At 41.5% G+C, this 15,888-nt stretch overlaps 1 protein-coding gene across 1 annotated transcript in view; it reads right to left on the reverse strand.

The window, feature by feature from the left end:
• Cd101 (CD101 molecule) overlaps positions 1 to 9,943 on the reverse strand; it is a 28,893-nt gene extending 18,950 nt beyond the window's left edge. The window contains 6 exon segments of the mRNA XM_045137982.1: positions 346 to 723; positions 3,173 to 3,559; positions 4,740 to 4,970; positions 6,732 to 6,965; positions 6,968 to 7,187; positions 9,926 to 9,943. Of these exon segments, the coding sequence (XP_044993917.1) occupies positions 346 to 723; positions 3,173 to 3,559; positions 4,740 to 4,970; positions 6,732 to 6,965; positions 6,968 to 7,187; positions 9,926 to 9,943 (1,468 nt within the window).
• Positions 9,944 to 15,888: the final 5,945 nt, after the last annotated feature.

A 15,888-nucleotide genomic window follows, 5' to 3' on the forward strand; every position in this document is an offset into this window, starting at 1 on the left:
CTCCCCCAGCCAGGCTTAGTGCCATTCTCGTGCCTGTGCTAGAAGAGCCTTGATATAGGGGTGCAGCTTCAACGACTGGAATATGGAAGGCTTGGCTATACTCATCCAAAAGTCAACTCGAATTCACAGGATTTTGTTTTGAACTTTGAATGGTAACATACAAGTTGTACCCTAAAGTGATCTTTATAAATATGAAATAAATCCTAAAAGTTACTTGATGGGCCTGGTTATAGAGCCTGTTCTGTGTATCCTGGGGTGCATATACCACTGATGGGAGATTTGCCATGACACATTCAAAGTGAACTGCAGAATGTAAATTTAGAGGAGGGTTTCTTAGCCACTTACGCAGAGATTTTACTGTGACTGACACCTTGTGAGCCCAGTGCAGATCTCTGGCCTGGTTCCAGGGCTTCTCGGACACTCTGTACTCATAGGCCCCACTGTCCGTGACTGACACAGAAGTGATCTCTAGCTGAAAAGTGGCCCAGTCTATCTTCTCCAGCCTTGTGTTGCTATGGCACCTGGAGCCCTCAGAGGAGGCACCCAGCTGCACAGCACCATCCTGCCCCATGCTAGCCACAAGCTTGGGTGTGGTTTGGTCCTGTGGGACCTGCCACCAGCTCATAGACAATGGAGTTTCAGTCCCACCTGCCTTGCAGAGTAAAGTGAGCACTTCTCCTTCCCACACAGCTTGCTGCTTGGTAGACAAGACCATACTTCATGCTATGGATTACAGATTGCAGAAGACAGTGTTTCAAGTAAATGAAAATATTTCTAATATACAGCAAAATATCATTCATGAGGATTTGACTAGTTTGTGACAAATCAGATCTGGCCATTTCTTCCTGCACCACTCCAAGGAAAAAGACCCATTAAACATTTCACTAGTGGGAACAAACTACTACAGAGGTTATCAAAACCTCTACCAAACATGTGAAGAAATTATAATTTACACTAATTTTTCTTAGCAGTTTGTTCAGTCTGCCTACACAGAAGAATATGCAGTTGGGCAAATATCTGATACTAATTTGTTAGATTCGTGAGGGTGAGTAAATAAAACAGAATAATGACACTGCTAATTTAAATGTTAACTCCCCTCCTTCCTTCATTCCTTTGTCCTTCCTTCCCCCCCCTCTATTCCTTCCTTCCTTTCATCATTGGAATACAGGCCTTTAAAGTTCAATATGATCTCCTTCTTCCTAATTATCTTTTTGAAGTCATTCCTAATTAGCTTTGTATGTGTTTTGAACAGGGAAGGAATAGTATTAATTAGATCTCTGTTCATAATATTGACACAAAAAATAATTACCTTGGGGGAAACATATATATGTATGTATATACACACACATATATATGTACATGTATCATATACATATATACATATGTACATGTAAATATCATTTATCTATCTATTATATATCTATCTGTTACTGAAAAATGAGTGCCTCCTTTTGTCTAACTTACTGAGCAAAGCTATAAACATAGGCTGGTTCCCAGATGGGAAGTTCAAGACATGTAGAAACGCAGGCATTCATTCAACAGATGCTTATGGTGCTCGGTCCTGTCCAGCAGCTCTGTGAGCTATGCAGAATACTGGCAGCCCAGCGCTGCCCCTGGAGGCAGAATTATCCTGGGCAACACATTTGACCTCTCTGAGCCAAGGCTTTTCTTTCCAGTAAAAATGAGGGCAATAACAGCAGCCATGTTATTGCATTGTTGAGAAAACTGAACAAAGGGCTGAGGCCTTAGGCTAGAGAAAGTACTGGAGCAAGGTTAGCTATTAGCAGAGGTAATTCAGAGCAAAAGGAAAAATAAAATAGAAGTGGTATTAGAAATATAAAGCAGATCTAAATGAATTTGCAAATTGCTCTTTCCTGCTGAGGAAGGAGTTCACCTTCCACTGCACATGCGTATACATAAGTTACAAAGGAAGAGTGAAGGCTACAAAGATACCAGATATGCTTCTAAATTTTGGGTGTTAGAGGCACAGTAATGCCATAAGTGTTTTTTTTTTTCAATATAAAAATGACTCATAACTAAAGTTTAGAACTTAGAAGTGAAATAATTACTCATAATATCACCACTTTAGCATAAGCATTAGGATAACTTCAGCTAGCATCACTTAAAAATGCTTTGTGGTCATTAATGCTCCATATTAAGAAGTGATAAGCATAATCAGTATGTGTAAGTCACACACTTTAAAATATTCATGGAAGGATGAAATCTGCTCACATCTCAAATAGTGGTTTAGCTTTCACAACAGAATGTTAAACAAGATTTTTAATAAATATGCTAGTAAGTTTCCAATTGCTACATATTGGGCCCAGTTTGGACTCTGGCCTATGCAAAGAATTATTTTTAGCACTGAAGGAAAACCCTACCTACAGGATCATGAGCTGCAGGCCATGAGCACCTTGGGAGCTCTTGGGCACAAATTCCCATGTATTTGTTTGAAGAAAGGTTGCAGATATATTCCAGGCAGGTTCAGACACACAAAGCAGAGATTCAGCTAGCTCTGTGCAAATATGTAAACCGCCCACATTGTTTTTCCTGAATCCTAGAGTTAGACGAAATGTTTAGTATGAAAACTAACACCAACACACTTCCTGCCCTGCTACTGGAGGCCCAAGCTTGTGTGTCTTCATCCTTAGCCAATGGGGAGAGGGAGGAACATAGAAGGAAAATTTATCCATCTTTGGAAAATATCTTTAATTTTAGCTCAGTCTATTTTTAATGAATTTTTTGCTTTTGAGTAATTATTCTAACACTTTGACTGTAATGCTCGGCCCAGAGGATTCTAGTATTAATTGTGGATTTGTCTGTTTTCATTCTATACAAAACATTGATTACTCAAACAATTTTAAAGCTACTCAACTTTCAACTTTCATAGAGTAAAGGTGATCCGAGTGGCTGACTGAAGTCTGTTTTGTGTGGTAGTCACGAGATTTTTGAAGCTGGGTGATGCATAAAGGGGTTTATGGGGCTCACAGTTCTGGTGGCACCCTAGTGAGGGCCCCTTAGCGTCAGTAAAACATGGTGGAGAAGAAAGGGAAGCAGAAGGGCCAAGCACATACCAGGTGTCCCTTTGTACAGTGCTGGGTCCCAAGATGCCACTAATGCATTCATGAGTGTGGGGTCCCCAAGAACTAATGGCTGTCCCAATGTCACGTACCTGCTGGCTCCCTCAGATGCACCTGGCTGACTGGTGACTGCTTTCTCTGGAGCACCTTCCAGGAGCCTGTCTCAGTTCTTGCCACCTTTGTCACTACACAGCTGTAGGCGCCAGTGTCCTCTGGGCCCACAGAGAAGATCTTGAGTGAGAAAGCCTTGGAGCTTAACTTTGAAACCTGCAACTGTCCTTGGCTGGCTCTGTCTCTGTAGTTCCTCTTCAGCTCCAGGACTCCAGCAGCATCAATGCCAGCAATTTCCAACCCATCAAGGAGCCAAGTGCCTTGAAGCTGTGGATTGTGGCCACCACCCACCACCAGGCAAACCAGGTCCAAGAGGTTCCCTTTGTCAAAGGGACCCTGGGCTGTGATGCTCATTTCCAAATCCCTCACTGGGCAACAAAAGCAAGGCAGGATTTAGAAAGCTAACAGTATCATTCTTTTAGTACAAGGAAGATGAGGCATTCCCCCCACCACCCCATAATGGCACCAGGGAGTGCATTTTATGTGGCCATTCAGCAATTTGGTGGCAGGTAAGTTCCCTGTTCAAACAAATAATCTCCACAGTAAAAAATATTCAACACTATGCCTTAAATCATTCAGAAAGCACAACATCCCAGTGAGTGAAAAGTATGCCCAAATGTGCAAAGCATATACTTACGTATACTTTCTGAATTAAACAGGAAATAGTTTATGCTATGTTGAATTGATGAAATTATGGTTTCTTGCTTTCTCTTTTATCTTGCTGCCAGATTGAACCCAGGGCCTCACATCCTCTGAGCCACAAATTTATTTATTTATTTGACAGAGAGAAAAAGGGAAAGAGAGAGAGAGAAAAAACGGGTAGACTGGGGCATCCAGCCACTGCAAACAAACTCCAGACACATGCACCTCCTTGTGCATCTGGCTAATATGGATCCTGGGGAATCAAACCTGGGTCCTTTGGCTTTGCAGGCAAATGCTTTAACTGCTAAGCCATCCCTCCAGTCCCCTGCCTACTTTTAATAACAATTTCAATGGATAATGGATGCTGACATCATTCCAAGGTGGAAAAGGTACCAAGTGACAGGACAATACTTCATGTTGGAAACTGCAGCTACTTTGAGGCTCAGTTGTCTATGGTAGATGGGTTTTAAAGAGTCTGGTCTTTGGATGCCAGCCTTCCTCCTCCCGGCTGAGTAGGTATAGAGAAGTACTTAGTGTGTCTGAGGTTCAGGCTACTTGATTTTAAAATGCAGAGTGGACTCTTGCCTCACAGGAAAAATTAGATAATGTAAATAATGTGCTTACAAAGTACCTGACAAAGATGGTCACAAAACTATTTTCATAGCTGACTTGTGACATCAATCTAGTTAACATTTCTTGACCCACATGAACATTTCTCCTATGAACACATTCAAAATGGAACATTCTGGAGTGTTTTGTTATGTTTCCCAGATGATAAAAATAAATTGACTTGAACTTAGCTTAAGCTAAGTTTTTTTTAAAAAATCAACAAAAGATGAAAAGCACAAGAAGATATCCTAAAAATACCACTACCTGTGACTTCACAAGTCCTGAGAAGATAATTACCTGCCGGCTGGATTCTCAGAGTTGTTTGATCTGTCTGCTTTCTGGTGATCAAAGTCCAAGTTTCATCAGGATCCTGAATCCATTCAGTGGCTTCACGGAACAGCTGACCTTGGTCTGAAGGCTGAAGCCTACTTACGGACAGTCTGAAGGAAGAGGCACCAAGCTTGTCAAGCTGCACATCTCCTGCGATAAACCTCTCTGAATAGGAGGGCCCAGGAGCCAACATCATGTCTTTGGAGAAAGAAATGATCTTGGTGGCATGGCTCCCTTCCCCTTCCTGCATCAGGTACCAAGTGAGAGAGAGGTGGGTGTGTTGCGCTGTGGCTTTGGATGCCTTTCAGGTGAGTTCTAATGGCTCTCCTTTCTCCTTACTGAGTGTCTGGAGGGGGGAATGGTGGCACAGAGGGCGTCTGGAATAACTAGAAACAAAATAATGACAATCATTTGTCTGACCCATACCTGTGTCATTAACCTCAGTAGGGGAAGGTTCCAGAACCTCATCTAAAAGCACAGCTCTGATCTGGTTTTCCAAGCCCTGTGCTCTCCTGTGTGCATTCTCTACTGCCAGTGGAGAAGCTGAAGGAAGCAAGCGACTCTGTGAGGTGTGGACCCCGAGTTTGCATCATCAGTGCACGCAGGGCCCCGTTACCTCCTCAGCCACAACTGCTTACTGGGGAAGAGCACTGGGAACCACCAGAGCTAGAGTCTACCTCAGTCTCTATCTCGTTGCATGGGTGTGGGCACTTGGCTTCATTTCCCTGGGCCTTAACCGGCTTCTTATAACATGAAGTTCTGCAATATTTTATCTTGTTATTGAGAGCCCATATACAGTCCTTCCTACAGATTTTTTTTTCAAGGTAGTGTCTTGCTCTAGCCCAGGTTGACCTGGAATTCACTATATAGTGCCAGGCTGGCCTCAAACTCAAGGTGATTCTCCTACCTCTGCCTCCTGATTAAAGGCATGCACCACTATGCCCTGCCATTCTCACCTTTTCCAAATGAAGTCACACAGTCCACGCTTGTGAAAGCAGTACTTGGATTAAACCAGTGAATATTATAGCCATTGTGCCAGGAGCCAAGATAAGCATCCTCAGGAAACACAGAAGGTGCTGGATGCGCACAAACAGCCAATAACGACATAACTGAGCCGATGTGGTACGGACAGAACACACAGAGGAATGAAGGTGGGGGTGCAGCCTGACGCCACCTAGTGTGTGCTGCACAGGAGGTAGGTGGGTTCTGAAGAATATGTAGGAGTTTGCTAAGCTGCAAAGGGGAAGCTAGATATTCCAGGCCAATGATAATTGCAAAAACCACAAGTATCTCCCCATAGGTAAACGTGCTAGAAAATGGTAGCTGGGGAACAACTGTTTTCAAGTTAAGGACTTATCACCAATATAGTTGTTAGAACCAGAATGTCCCCATTTTTGACCTCTGCCATTTCATTGTAACTCTCTGTTTCTTAAGAGTAACCCAGACCACCCCTCCCAATTATCACTTTCCTGGAATATCCAAGTATTACTTCCCTGAAGTGGCCCGTGACCTGAGGCAAGGTGGACCACTCTGCAGCCAAAGAACTCCAGGGCCCCCACGGCCCCATAAGGGCTCCCCAGTCCATGAGGGAAGAAGCCTCTGATTGCCTGGTCAGAGCCCTTCTCAGGCTCCCTAACAAAGCCTGTCTCTGCTGTTGAGCCAAGTCTTCTCATTTTATTTCTTCTGTTTTCCTAACAATGTTAATACCAGCTCTCTTGTCAAATGACCCGATGACAGGGGGGCTCTCAAGGTTCTATATAATGCTTTGCTACTGCTAACCATGGGCCAGGCTTCGGGAAAGCCTCACACTGTCAAAAGCTCTGTAGCACATTTTCAAACTATCCAGAGGGGTAGGTAGGCTCCTTGCCCACGGCAGACACAGTGAGGGAAAGCTTTGGCACTGTACAGTGCTGTGACGGAGGAGATGGGCTTTCCAGGGGCTGGCTAGCAGAAACTCACCAGTTAGATTTGTCTTTGCACTATAACTGCCTAAGTACTTTCCATCAGTGCTGGGCGTGTGACACTCATACTCGCCAGCGTCCTTCATCTGGAGGTTGGAGATATGCAGCAGGACAGAGCTCTCCTGCAGCCTCTCCACATAGATGTCTTGGCTTCGTACCTGCTGCACGTACACTGCGTAGGAGAAGCCGGCATCCTTGGTGCTGATGATCTGGACTCCCTGGCTGGGGCTCTTGGCAGGTACACAGACCATTGGAAGTGCTGCAGAGAAGGTCCCTGATGACCGCTTACACTGCAGCCAATGCTGACAGGGTAACCTTCGGCTCTGAACAGCGGTCCTTCTTGAACTCTTACTTTCCTCTGGCCTATACTGAGCTTAGCTTGCACTAGAAGGAAGAAAGGGGAATAAAAATAGATTAGTGCTCTAGTTCCCAGTGTAGCACAACACGCAGTTCTCTATATTACAGTTCTGCCAAATGAGAGCATAGGTTATTAGCAAGAGCAACTCAAATGTCCCCTGCCTGAGAGGCAGTGCGGTGGCTCAGAGAGCCCATTGCTCTTTCATAACTTAGGAATGCATAATAATCCCCACTCGCTTTGCAGAGTTTAGCTTCCATCCTGTAACAGGGCTGTGTCCAGAAAGCATCAGCATGGCTATGTGTACTGATTTTAAAGCAAATACAATGTCTAGTAACTAACCCTTTACATTATTTTGAGGAGAAAAATTTAACACAAACTTCCTCAAACCTTAAATTTCAAGATGTATGTGATTTCCATGGAAGCAGTTGCAGCAAAGGTAAGCTGGTTGGCCCATGGTGCTTTGGCTTTCCTTTCTGGTTGGTTGGGAATCTTTGCAGCTCTTGGCCAGAGCTAAAATTAGCATCTGAAGTGGCCACAGTACTTCCTTCTCTATTCTTTTCTTTGTTTCCTCCTAATTCCTTAAAGAGGTAGGTTAGCTATATTAAAAACTTCCAAAATGAGTATTTATGAAGTCTAGCAGGGTTTTGGATAGAATCCATTTTAATTTTTTTTTATTATTATAGAAGGTTTTCATTTAGAAATGCCATGGAATGTTTTCTCTTGAAACAAATCTAAAATATTAGACCTGAAGGAGAAAACATGATAAAATGGTACCATTTCATTAGAAAAAAGTAAATCCAGCATTTTTCAGAAACAACAAAGTGCATGTTTCTTTATGTGGCTAGCTCATGTTGTGTTCCTGAAAGAACACAGACTGTGACAAAGATACCACAGGCTGGGTGAAAGCTTCCAGTAGGGTTCACGGCCCTGAGGAGGGCAAGGCAGCACCAAAGGGCATCAGAAGGGCCTGAAGAGTGTGAGGCCGGAACTGGGAGCTGACAGATGGAGAATTCTTAAACAGAGTAGAAGTCAGAGAAGCAGAGAATCTTCAGAACTCTGTGAATGAACAAGGATAAAGCATTACAGGGACGACTGTGGAGAAAGAAGGGGAAAAATGTCAGTACAGAATCCATGAGAAGGGTGTGTCCACTTGGTGCAGGCATTGTGGGCGAAATGCCAACAAACAACCCAAAGGGACAGAAAGGGTCTATTGTCCCTCAAAATGAGGCAGGTGGCCACTCAAAAGTCAACTACAGCAACTACATATGCACATCTCAACCTAAAATTGGTAAAGAAACTTAAGAACTATATGTGTTTTCAAAAATAATTTAAAATACATTCAATACACATAAATCTCAATGTGATATATTTATATCACACTTTTGTAATAAATACCTAAAAGTAGGAATTAGAGCATATTTAAGAATTTTCAGCAATGTGTGCACTGGGCACCATTCCTTTTAAAAAATATTTTATTAGGGCTGGAGAGATGGCTTAGCGGTTAAGTGCTTGCCTGTGAAGCCTAAGGACTCCGGTTTGAGGCTCGGTTCCCCAGGTCCCACGTTAGCCAGATGCACAAGGGGGCGCACGCGTCTGGAGTTCGTTTGTAGAGGCTGGAGGCTGTGGCACACCCATTCCCTCTCTCTCTCTCTATCTGTCTTTCTCTCTGTGTCTGTCGCTCTCAAATAAATAAATAAATAAATAAAATTTAAAAAATATTTTATTATTTATTTATTTGACAGAGAGAGAGAGAGAGAGAGAGAGAGAGAGAGAGAGAGAGAGAGAGAGAGAGAGAGGGCATGCTAAGGCTCCAGCCACTGCAAATGAACTCCAGACACATGTGTCCCCTGTGCATCTGGCTTATGTGGGTCCTGGGGAATCAAACCTGAGACCTTTGGTTTTTTTTTTAAATTTTTATTAACATTTTCCAAGATTATAAAAAAGTATCCCATGGTAATTCCCTCCCTCCCCCTGACACTTTCCCCATTGAAATTCCATTCTCCATCATATTACCTCCCCATCTCAATCATTGTACTTACACATATACAATATTAAGTACCCTCCTCCCTTCCTTTCTCTTCCCTTTATATCTTCTGTGTTGTTTTTGCTTTTGTTTTATTTTTTCAAAGTAGGGTTTCACTCTAGCCCAGGCTGACCTGGAATTCACTATGTAGTCTCAGGGTGGCTTCAAACTCACGGCAATACTCCTACTTCTGTCTTCCAAGTGCTGGGATTAAAAGCGTGTGCTATCACACCTGGCTAGTTTTTTTTTTTTTTTAACTTTTAATTTTATTTGTTTGATAGAGAGAGAGAGAATGGCCACGCCAGGGCCTTCAGCCACTGCAAATGAACTTCAGATGCATGTACCACCTTGTGTACCTGGCTTACATGGTTCCTGGGGAATCGAACCTGGGTCCTTTGGCTTCACAGGCAAATGCCTTAACTGCTAACTGGCTAGTTTTTTTAAAATTAAAATTTAAATTTTTTAAAGCTTGCTTTTTTTTGTTCAATAGTTTTCTTCTTCTTCTTCTTCTTTTTTTTTTTTTTTTTGGTTTCAAGATAGTGTCTCTCTCTAGCCCAGGCTGGCCTGGAATTCACTATGTAGTCTCAGTTTGGCCTTGAACTCACAGTGATCCTCCTACCTCTGCCTCCTGAGTGCTGAGATTAAAGGCATGTGTCACCATGGCCAGCTTGATTTTCAATAGTTTTTTATTTATTTTTTTTTGAGATAGGGAAACCTGAGACCTTTGGCTTTGCAGACAAATGCCTTAACTGTTAAGCCCTCCCTCTAGCCCTGGGCCCCATTCTTTACACTATATGTAAGTAGTACTTACAGGTACAATGTTCATCATTGCCCCTAGCAAAAGGTAGCCATATGTCCATCCATCAGCAGATACACTGAAATGTACCCATCCAATGGAGTATTATAAAAGAATGAAATTAACAAATTAAAACTATTTTCAATAATGTATGTCTATGTTCAAAGATGCAAGATACTTTTGAATCTCTGTGGTTATATACAAAGGACTCTACTCTTCATAAAAGGAGGCATAAGGGTTAAAATAATCTCTTACTGAAAGTGAAGAAGTGGTCATCCCAAGAGTCAGAAAAGTGATTGTGTGGGGAGACACTGTGACTCAGTGGTGAGCATGTCACTAGTGGCTTGGTGGTGTTCTAATTCTTGATCTTGGTACTGATTACATGGGCTTTGACTGCACATTCATATTTTATTAATCTTCTCTTATGTGTAACATTTCACTATCATATATATATATATAAAATTTTGAGATACTACAAATAAGCTTGTTATTGTGGGTGGCTGGGCAACACTTCAATATTCTCCATGACTGTTCAGTGAAATGTGCATCACATTTGAAACTCTTTATTGTGAAAGCTAGCACTTCATTTTCTTCTACCTTGATTGCTAAATCAATAAATATTTATTCAACCACATATAGTATTTTGATACTTGGGAGACTGAGATACAAAGATGAGTCTGCAATCATTTCTGACTTGAGCTTTTATAATCTAACCAGTTATTGAGGTAGTCATTTCTGTGAGAAAGATACAAGCAAAAGTGCATGAAGGAATTTGAAGGAAGAAGAGATTACAGTGTTAGGGGAAAGGAAATAGGTAAGGCTTGTAGAAGAGAGAGCATAGGAAATGAAGTTTGGAGGGTTGGGAAGGTTACCAAGCCAAATAGGACAGTACATTTTAGTGAAGGAGACTATAAGGAAATGGTATGATCTGGAATCAAAATACCTGTTTAGAAAATAGAGAGTAATCAACTGTGGGAAGGGGTTCCATGAAGATAATAGGATGGGTGAGACTGGCTAGGAATTCTGGGTCCAGAGCACTAAGGGCTTCACTCTCCTGAGTGAACCGTCTGGTTATGGTTAATCAGGCATTAGGGATGCACTTTGAATGTTGAAAGGGCTTTAGGAAAATCGACCATGTGGGTTTGTGGAGGAAGACGAGAATTAGAAAGAAACATGAGGTATTATAGCAGTAGTAGATGGAATAGAAGAGGTACAAAGAAAGGGACCATATCTTAAGAGCTGTTGTGGAGTTGAAATCTGTAGTTTTCAGTGTTCTGTATGCTTGGGTATAGGGAGAATGGGAGTTGGAAGAAATCAAAGACCCCAGAAAAAGTGTTGGGATTTCATTTTTTTTTTAAATGTCTTTTGAGGTAGGGTCTTATTTTAGCCCAAGTTAACCTGGAACTCACTCTGTAGCTCCATGTTGGCCTTGAACTCACAGTGATCCTCCTACCTCAGCCTCCCAAGTGCTGGGATTAAATGTATGTGCCACCATGCCTGGCCAGTTTTATGATATGTTTTTATAGCTCTGGGGAGCTATAAAGCCTTTTAAAGCCTTGTGCATGCTAACAAAACACACTACAACTGAGCCACATCCTCAGCCCAGTATTTTTAGCTGGAAAGGAATGGCTGCTAGATGTCAGTTGATAAGTGTCTGTAATGAGATCAAACAGTGCAGCGTTTCATTATATAAGCATCCTCTCTTTGTGTGGTATCAATGACACACCTCATTTCCTCCTAGAGTATGATGTCTCAGAGGGCTGGCCGGCTGCTTCTTCCTTAGTGGACAGATGATTAGGTTCCATGTAACTCAGATTCTTGTCTAATGAATATACCACTTAACATTGACACATTAAAATGAAAGTCTTGTTTTTCAAAGTATAATTCCTTGAAGACATTGGTTTTCTTAAAAATATATATCACTGGACTGGAGAGGTGGCTTAGCGGTTAAGGCACTTGCCAGCAACCTAGCTTCAATTCCCCAGTACCCACATAAAGCCAGATGCACAAGGTGGCACATGCATCTGGAGTTCGTTTGTAGGAGGCTTGGCATGCCCATTCTCTCATTCTCTCTCTCTCAAATAAATAAATAAATAAATTGATCCTAGCACTTGGGAGGCTGAGGTGGGAGAATCATCAGTTGTGGACTAGCTTGGGCTACATACCAAAATCCTGTCTCAAAAAAACAAAACAGGTATTAGTGCTGACCTCACTCTCTGCCTGCCTACCAGGTCTTCCTGAATAAGACTCCTGAGCTAATCACACTCCCTGACCCTGGGGAACTGATTAGGTGGCCCAGGGCCTAGGTGAGTGTCTCCCCCCGCCACACACACACACACACAGCACATGGCCACAGACCTGGCCAACACTTACTGGGATTGGCAATCAGCTCCAATTAGTGCCACCCTCACTCTCTAGCCTACCAGCCTGTGCCATACTGAGTAGGAGACTCCGAGCTGATTGCACTCCCCGGCCCCCAGGCACTAAGTAGGCCACCCACGGTCCATCCAGACTGCTCTGCAGATTGCACACACAAGGAGGAGCCCCATCACCTTTCATCATGCCCAGCCCAGACCTGTGGATAGTCCACTATCCTGTGCCCACCTGTTCAAGGCTGAACAGTCCACTCAACACAGGCTCCACCAGAGTTGCTATTGCTGTATTCTCAGCAAGATAAAAGGACTGTCTCAAGATGGCAAACCCCAGTAGAAAACAAGTAGCACAAGAAACTGAGGCAAGATATTCCTACCAAGAATGCCTAGTCCCATAGTGGAAACCTTCAAAGAAAACTGCCTACAGGAAACTCCAGATATAGAATTCAAAATGCGATTACAATAAGCATACTCAACACACTCAATGAGCCCATGAATAAATGACTGGGTTAAATTGAAGAGAATTAAAGAGTATTCAGCATACGTCTGGATAAAATGAAAGAGCATTTAAAAAAACTCAATAGATGGCTAATTAAATGGATAAGAATTGACAACAACAACAACAACACTCGATGCATAGTAGAATAAACTTAGTGAGGACATGATCAAATGCAGGAATGAACTCCAAGACAGAGGAAGAAAGTCAAATCAAGAAGTGAATGCTGGGCGTGGTGATGCCCGCCTTTAATCACAGCACTGAGGTGGCAGAAGTAGAGGATCATCCTGAGTTTGAGGCCACCCTGAGACCAAATAGTGAATTTCATGCCAGCTTGAGGTAGAGCAAGACCCTACCTTGAGCCCCCACCCCTTCAAGAAAAGAGAAAGAAATGAAAATGGAATTTAAAAAGAGATGGAGATGTTGAAGAAAACCTAATGGAAAACAAAAATGAAATACATCTAAAAAGCTCCAAAGAAAGCTTCATTAACACAATAGACCGTGTGAAGGACACACTATCAGGGCTTAAAGAAAGACAAAGGAAACAGATTGGGAAGCCAATATCAATGACAAGTTCAAAAAATGTAGAAAAAGAATATGAGGAAAACATGGTACACCTTAAAAAGACCAAACATTCAAATTATGAACATACAAGAAGGGGAAGACTATAGGCCAAGGACATAAAGAATATCCTCAATAAAATTAAACAAAAATATTTTAAAACCTTACAAAAATAGGTTGATCCATATACAGGAAGCACAAGGAACACCAAATAGACAGGATCAGGGAAGAAATTCCCCACATCATATCATAGTTAAAGCACTAAACATATATCGCCTCCACATAAAAACAGAGAGAATACTAAAAGCTGCAAAAGAAAAACAGCTCACCACTTACAAAGGCAAGCACGTCAGAATTACCTCTGATTTTTCAATGGAAGCTGTAAAGGCCAGAAGCCTTAGAATGGAGTATTTCAAATTTTGAAAGGACATGACTTCCAACCCAGACTATATTACTGTACCCAGCTGAATTATCCTGTATAGTAGAAGGTAAAAGGAAAATTTTCCATGATAAAAGCCAGCTTTATGAATACATGAGCACTGGACCAGCCCTACAGAGAATACTGGACGTAATATTTGTACTGAAGAGAATAACACACTCAAGAGGCTACAGGAAGGAAAAACAATAACCAAAACCAGAACAGACATGAAAGCATAGGAAGCTCAAGCAAACACTAAACCCCACTAAGCCTTCAATTTGACAGAGATTGACTCATACCTCTCAATTATAACGCTGAACATCAATGAACTCAACTCTCCAATCAAAAGACACAAAATAGGGCTGGAGAGATGGTTTAGCAGTTATGGCACTTGCCTACAAAGCTTAAGGACACAGGTTTGATTCCCCAGTACCCACATAAGCCAGATGCACAAGGTGGCACATGCATCTGGAGTTTGTTTGCAGTGGCTAGTGGCCTTGGCATGCCCATTTTCTCTCTCTCTCTTTGCATCTCAAATAAACAAATGTACCATATACATGTGACAAAAATAACATCCTGGATCAGAAAACTAAATTCATCTACCTGCTATTTAAAAAAAAAACAACTACCTTTATGCTAAATATAGACACCACCTTTGACTAAAAGGATGGAAAAAGATATTCCAAGAAAATGGCAGGTATGGTTATACTAATATTTGACAATATAGACTTTATATCAAAAGAGATTTTAAAAGGCCATTCACCAAGGGAACAATTCAACAAGAAGATATTACAATCATAAACTTACATGCACCAAACACAGATACACCACATTTTATAAAGCAAAATCTACTAGACATTAAATTAGAAATAAATCCTAACACAATAATAGTCAGTAACTTTAATACTCCACTATCACCAATAGACAGAACATCTGAAAAGAAAGTACAGAAACAATGGAACTAAACAACACTATAGATCAAATGGATTTCACAAACACCTACAGAAAATCCCACCCAGCTCCACAGAATAGACATTCTTCTCAGCAGCTTATGGAACCTTCTCTAAAATAGATCATATATTGTGACATAAAGCAAGTCTCTAAAAATTCAGAAAAACTGACATAACTCCCTGCATGATATCTGACCACAATGAAATAAAGGTAGGACTGAGCAACAACAGAAAATATACCGCTCATGGAGACTGAACACGCATTATTGAATAATGAATGGGTAATTGAGGAAATCACACAAGAAAATTTAAAAATTCCTAGAAATGAATGCCAGTTAAAACACAACGTATCAAAACTTATGAGGCACAATGAAGGTAGTCCTAAGAGGAAGGTTTATTGCTCTAAATGACCTATATTACAAAAGTAGAGGGCTGGAGAGATAGTTTAGAGGTTAAGGTGCTTGCCTGCAAAGCCTAAGAACTCATGTTCGAATCTCCAGGTCCCACGTAGCCAGATGCACAGTGATGCAAGTGCGCAATGTGGCACATGCGCACAAGGGGGCGCACACACCTGGAGTTCATATGCAGCGGCTAAGGCCCTGGTGTGCTCATTCTCTCTCTCTCTCTCAAAATAAATAAAAAATAGAAAGAACCCAAACAGATAAATTAATAATTCATCTGAAGGGACACAATCCAAACCAAAAATATCAGACAGAAAAAAATCAAGACAAAAAAAATCAATGAATTGGAAGTGAAGAAAACAATTTTAAAAACTGATGAAGTAAAGAGCTGGTTCTTTGAAAACAAGATTGATAAAGCCCAAATTGATCCAAAGAAAAAGAAGCCTCAAATCAACAAATTAGAAATAAAAAAGGAGATGCTCCAACAGATTCCGATGAAACTGGGACACTCATCAGAACAAATTTCAAAAACCTATATTCCATAAAATTAGAAAATCTGGAAGAAATGGATGAATTTCTTGAATCATATGACCTGTCAAAACTAAACCCAGAAGAAACAAATTACCTGAATAATATCTAACAAGACTGAAGGAGTAAGTAAAAACCTCTACACCAAAAAAAAGTCCAGGACCATTGCTGAATTTCACCAAACTTTTTTTTTTTTCTGAGTTAGGATCTCACTCTAGCCCCAGGCTAACCTGAAACTCCATCTATAGTCTC

This window comes from Jaculus jaculus, chromosome 19, assembly GCF_020740685.1.
Source record: "Jaculus jaculus isolate mJacJac1 chromosome 19, mJacJac1.mat.Y.cur, whole genome shotgun sequence".
Lineage (NCBI taxonomy): Eukaryota > Metazoa > Chordata > Mammalia > Rodentia > Dipodidae > Jaculus > Jaculus jaculus.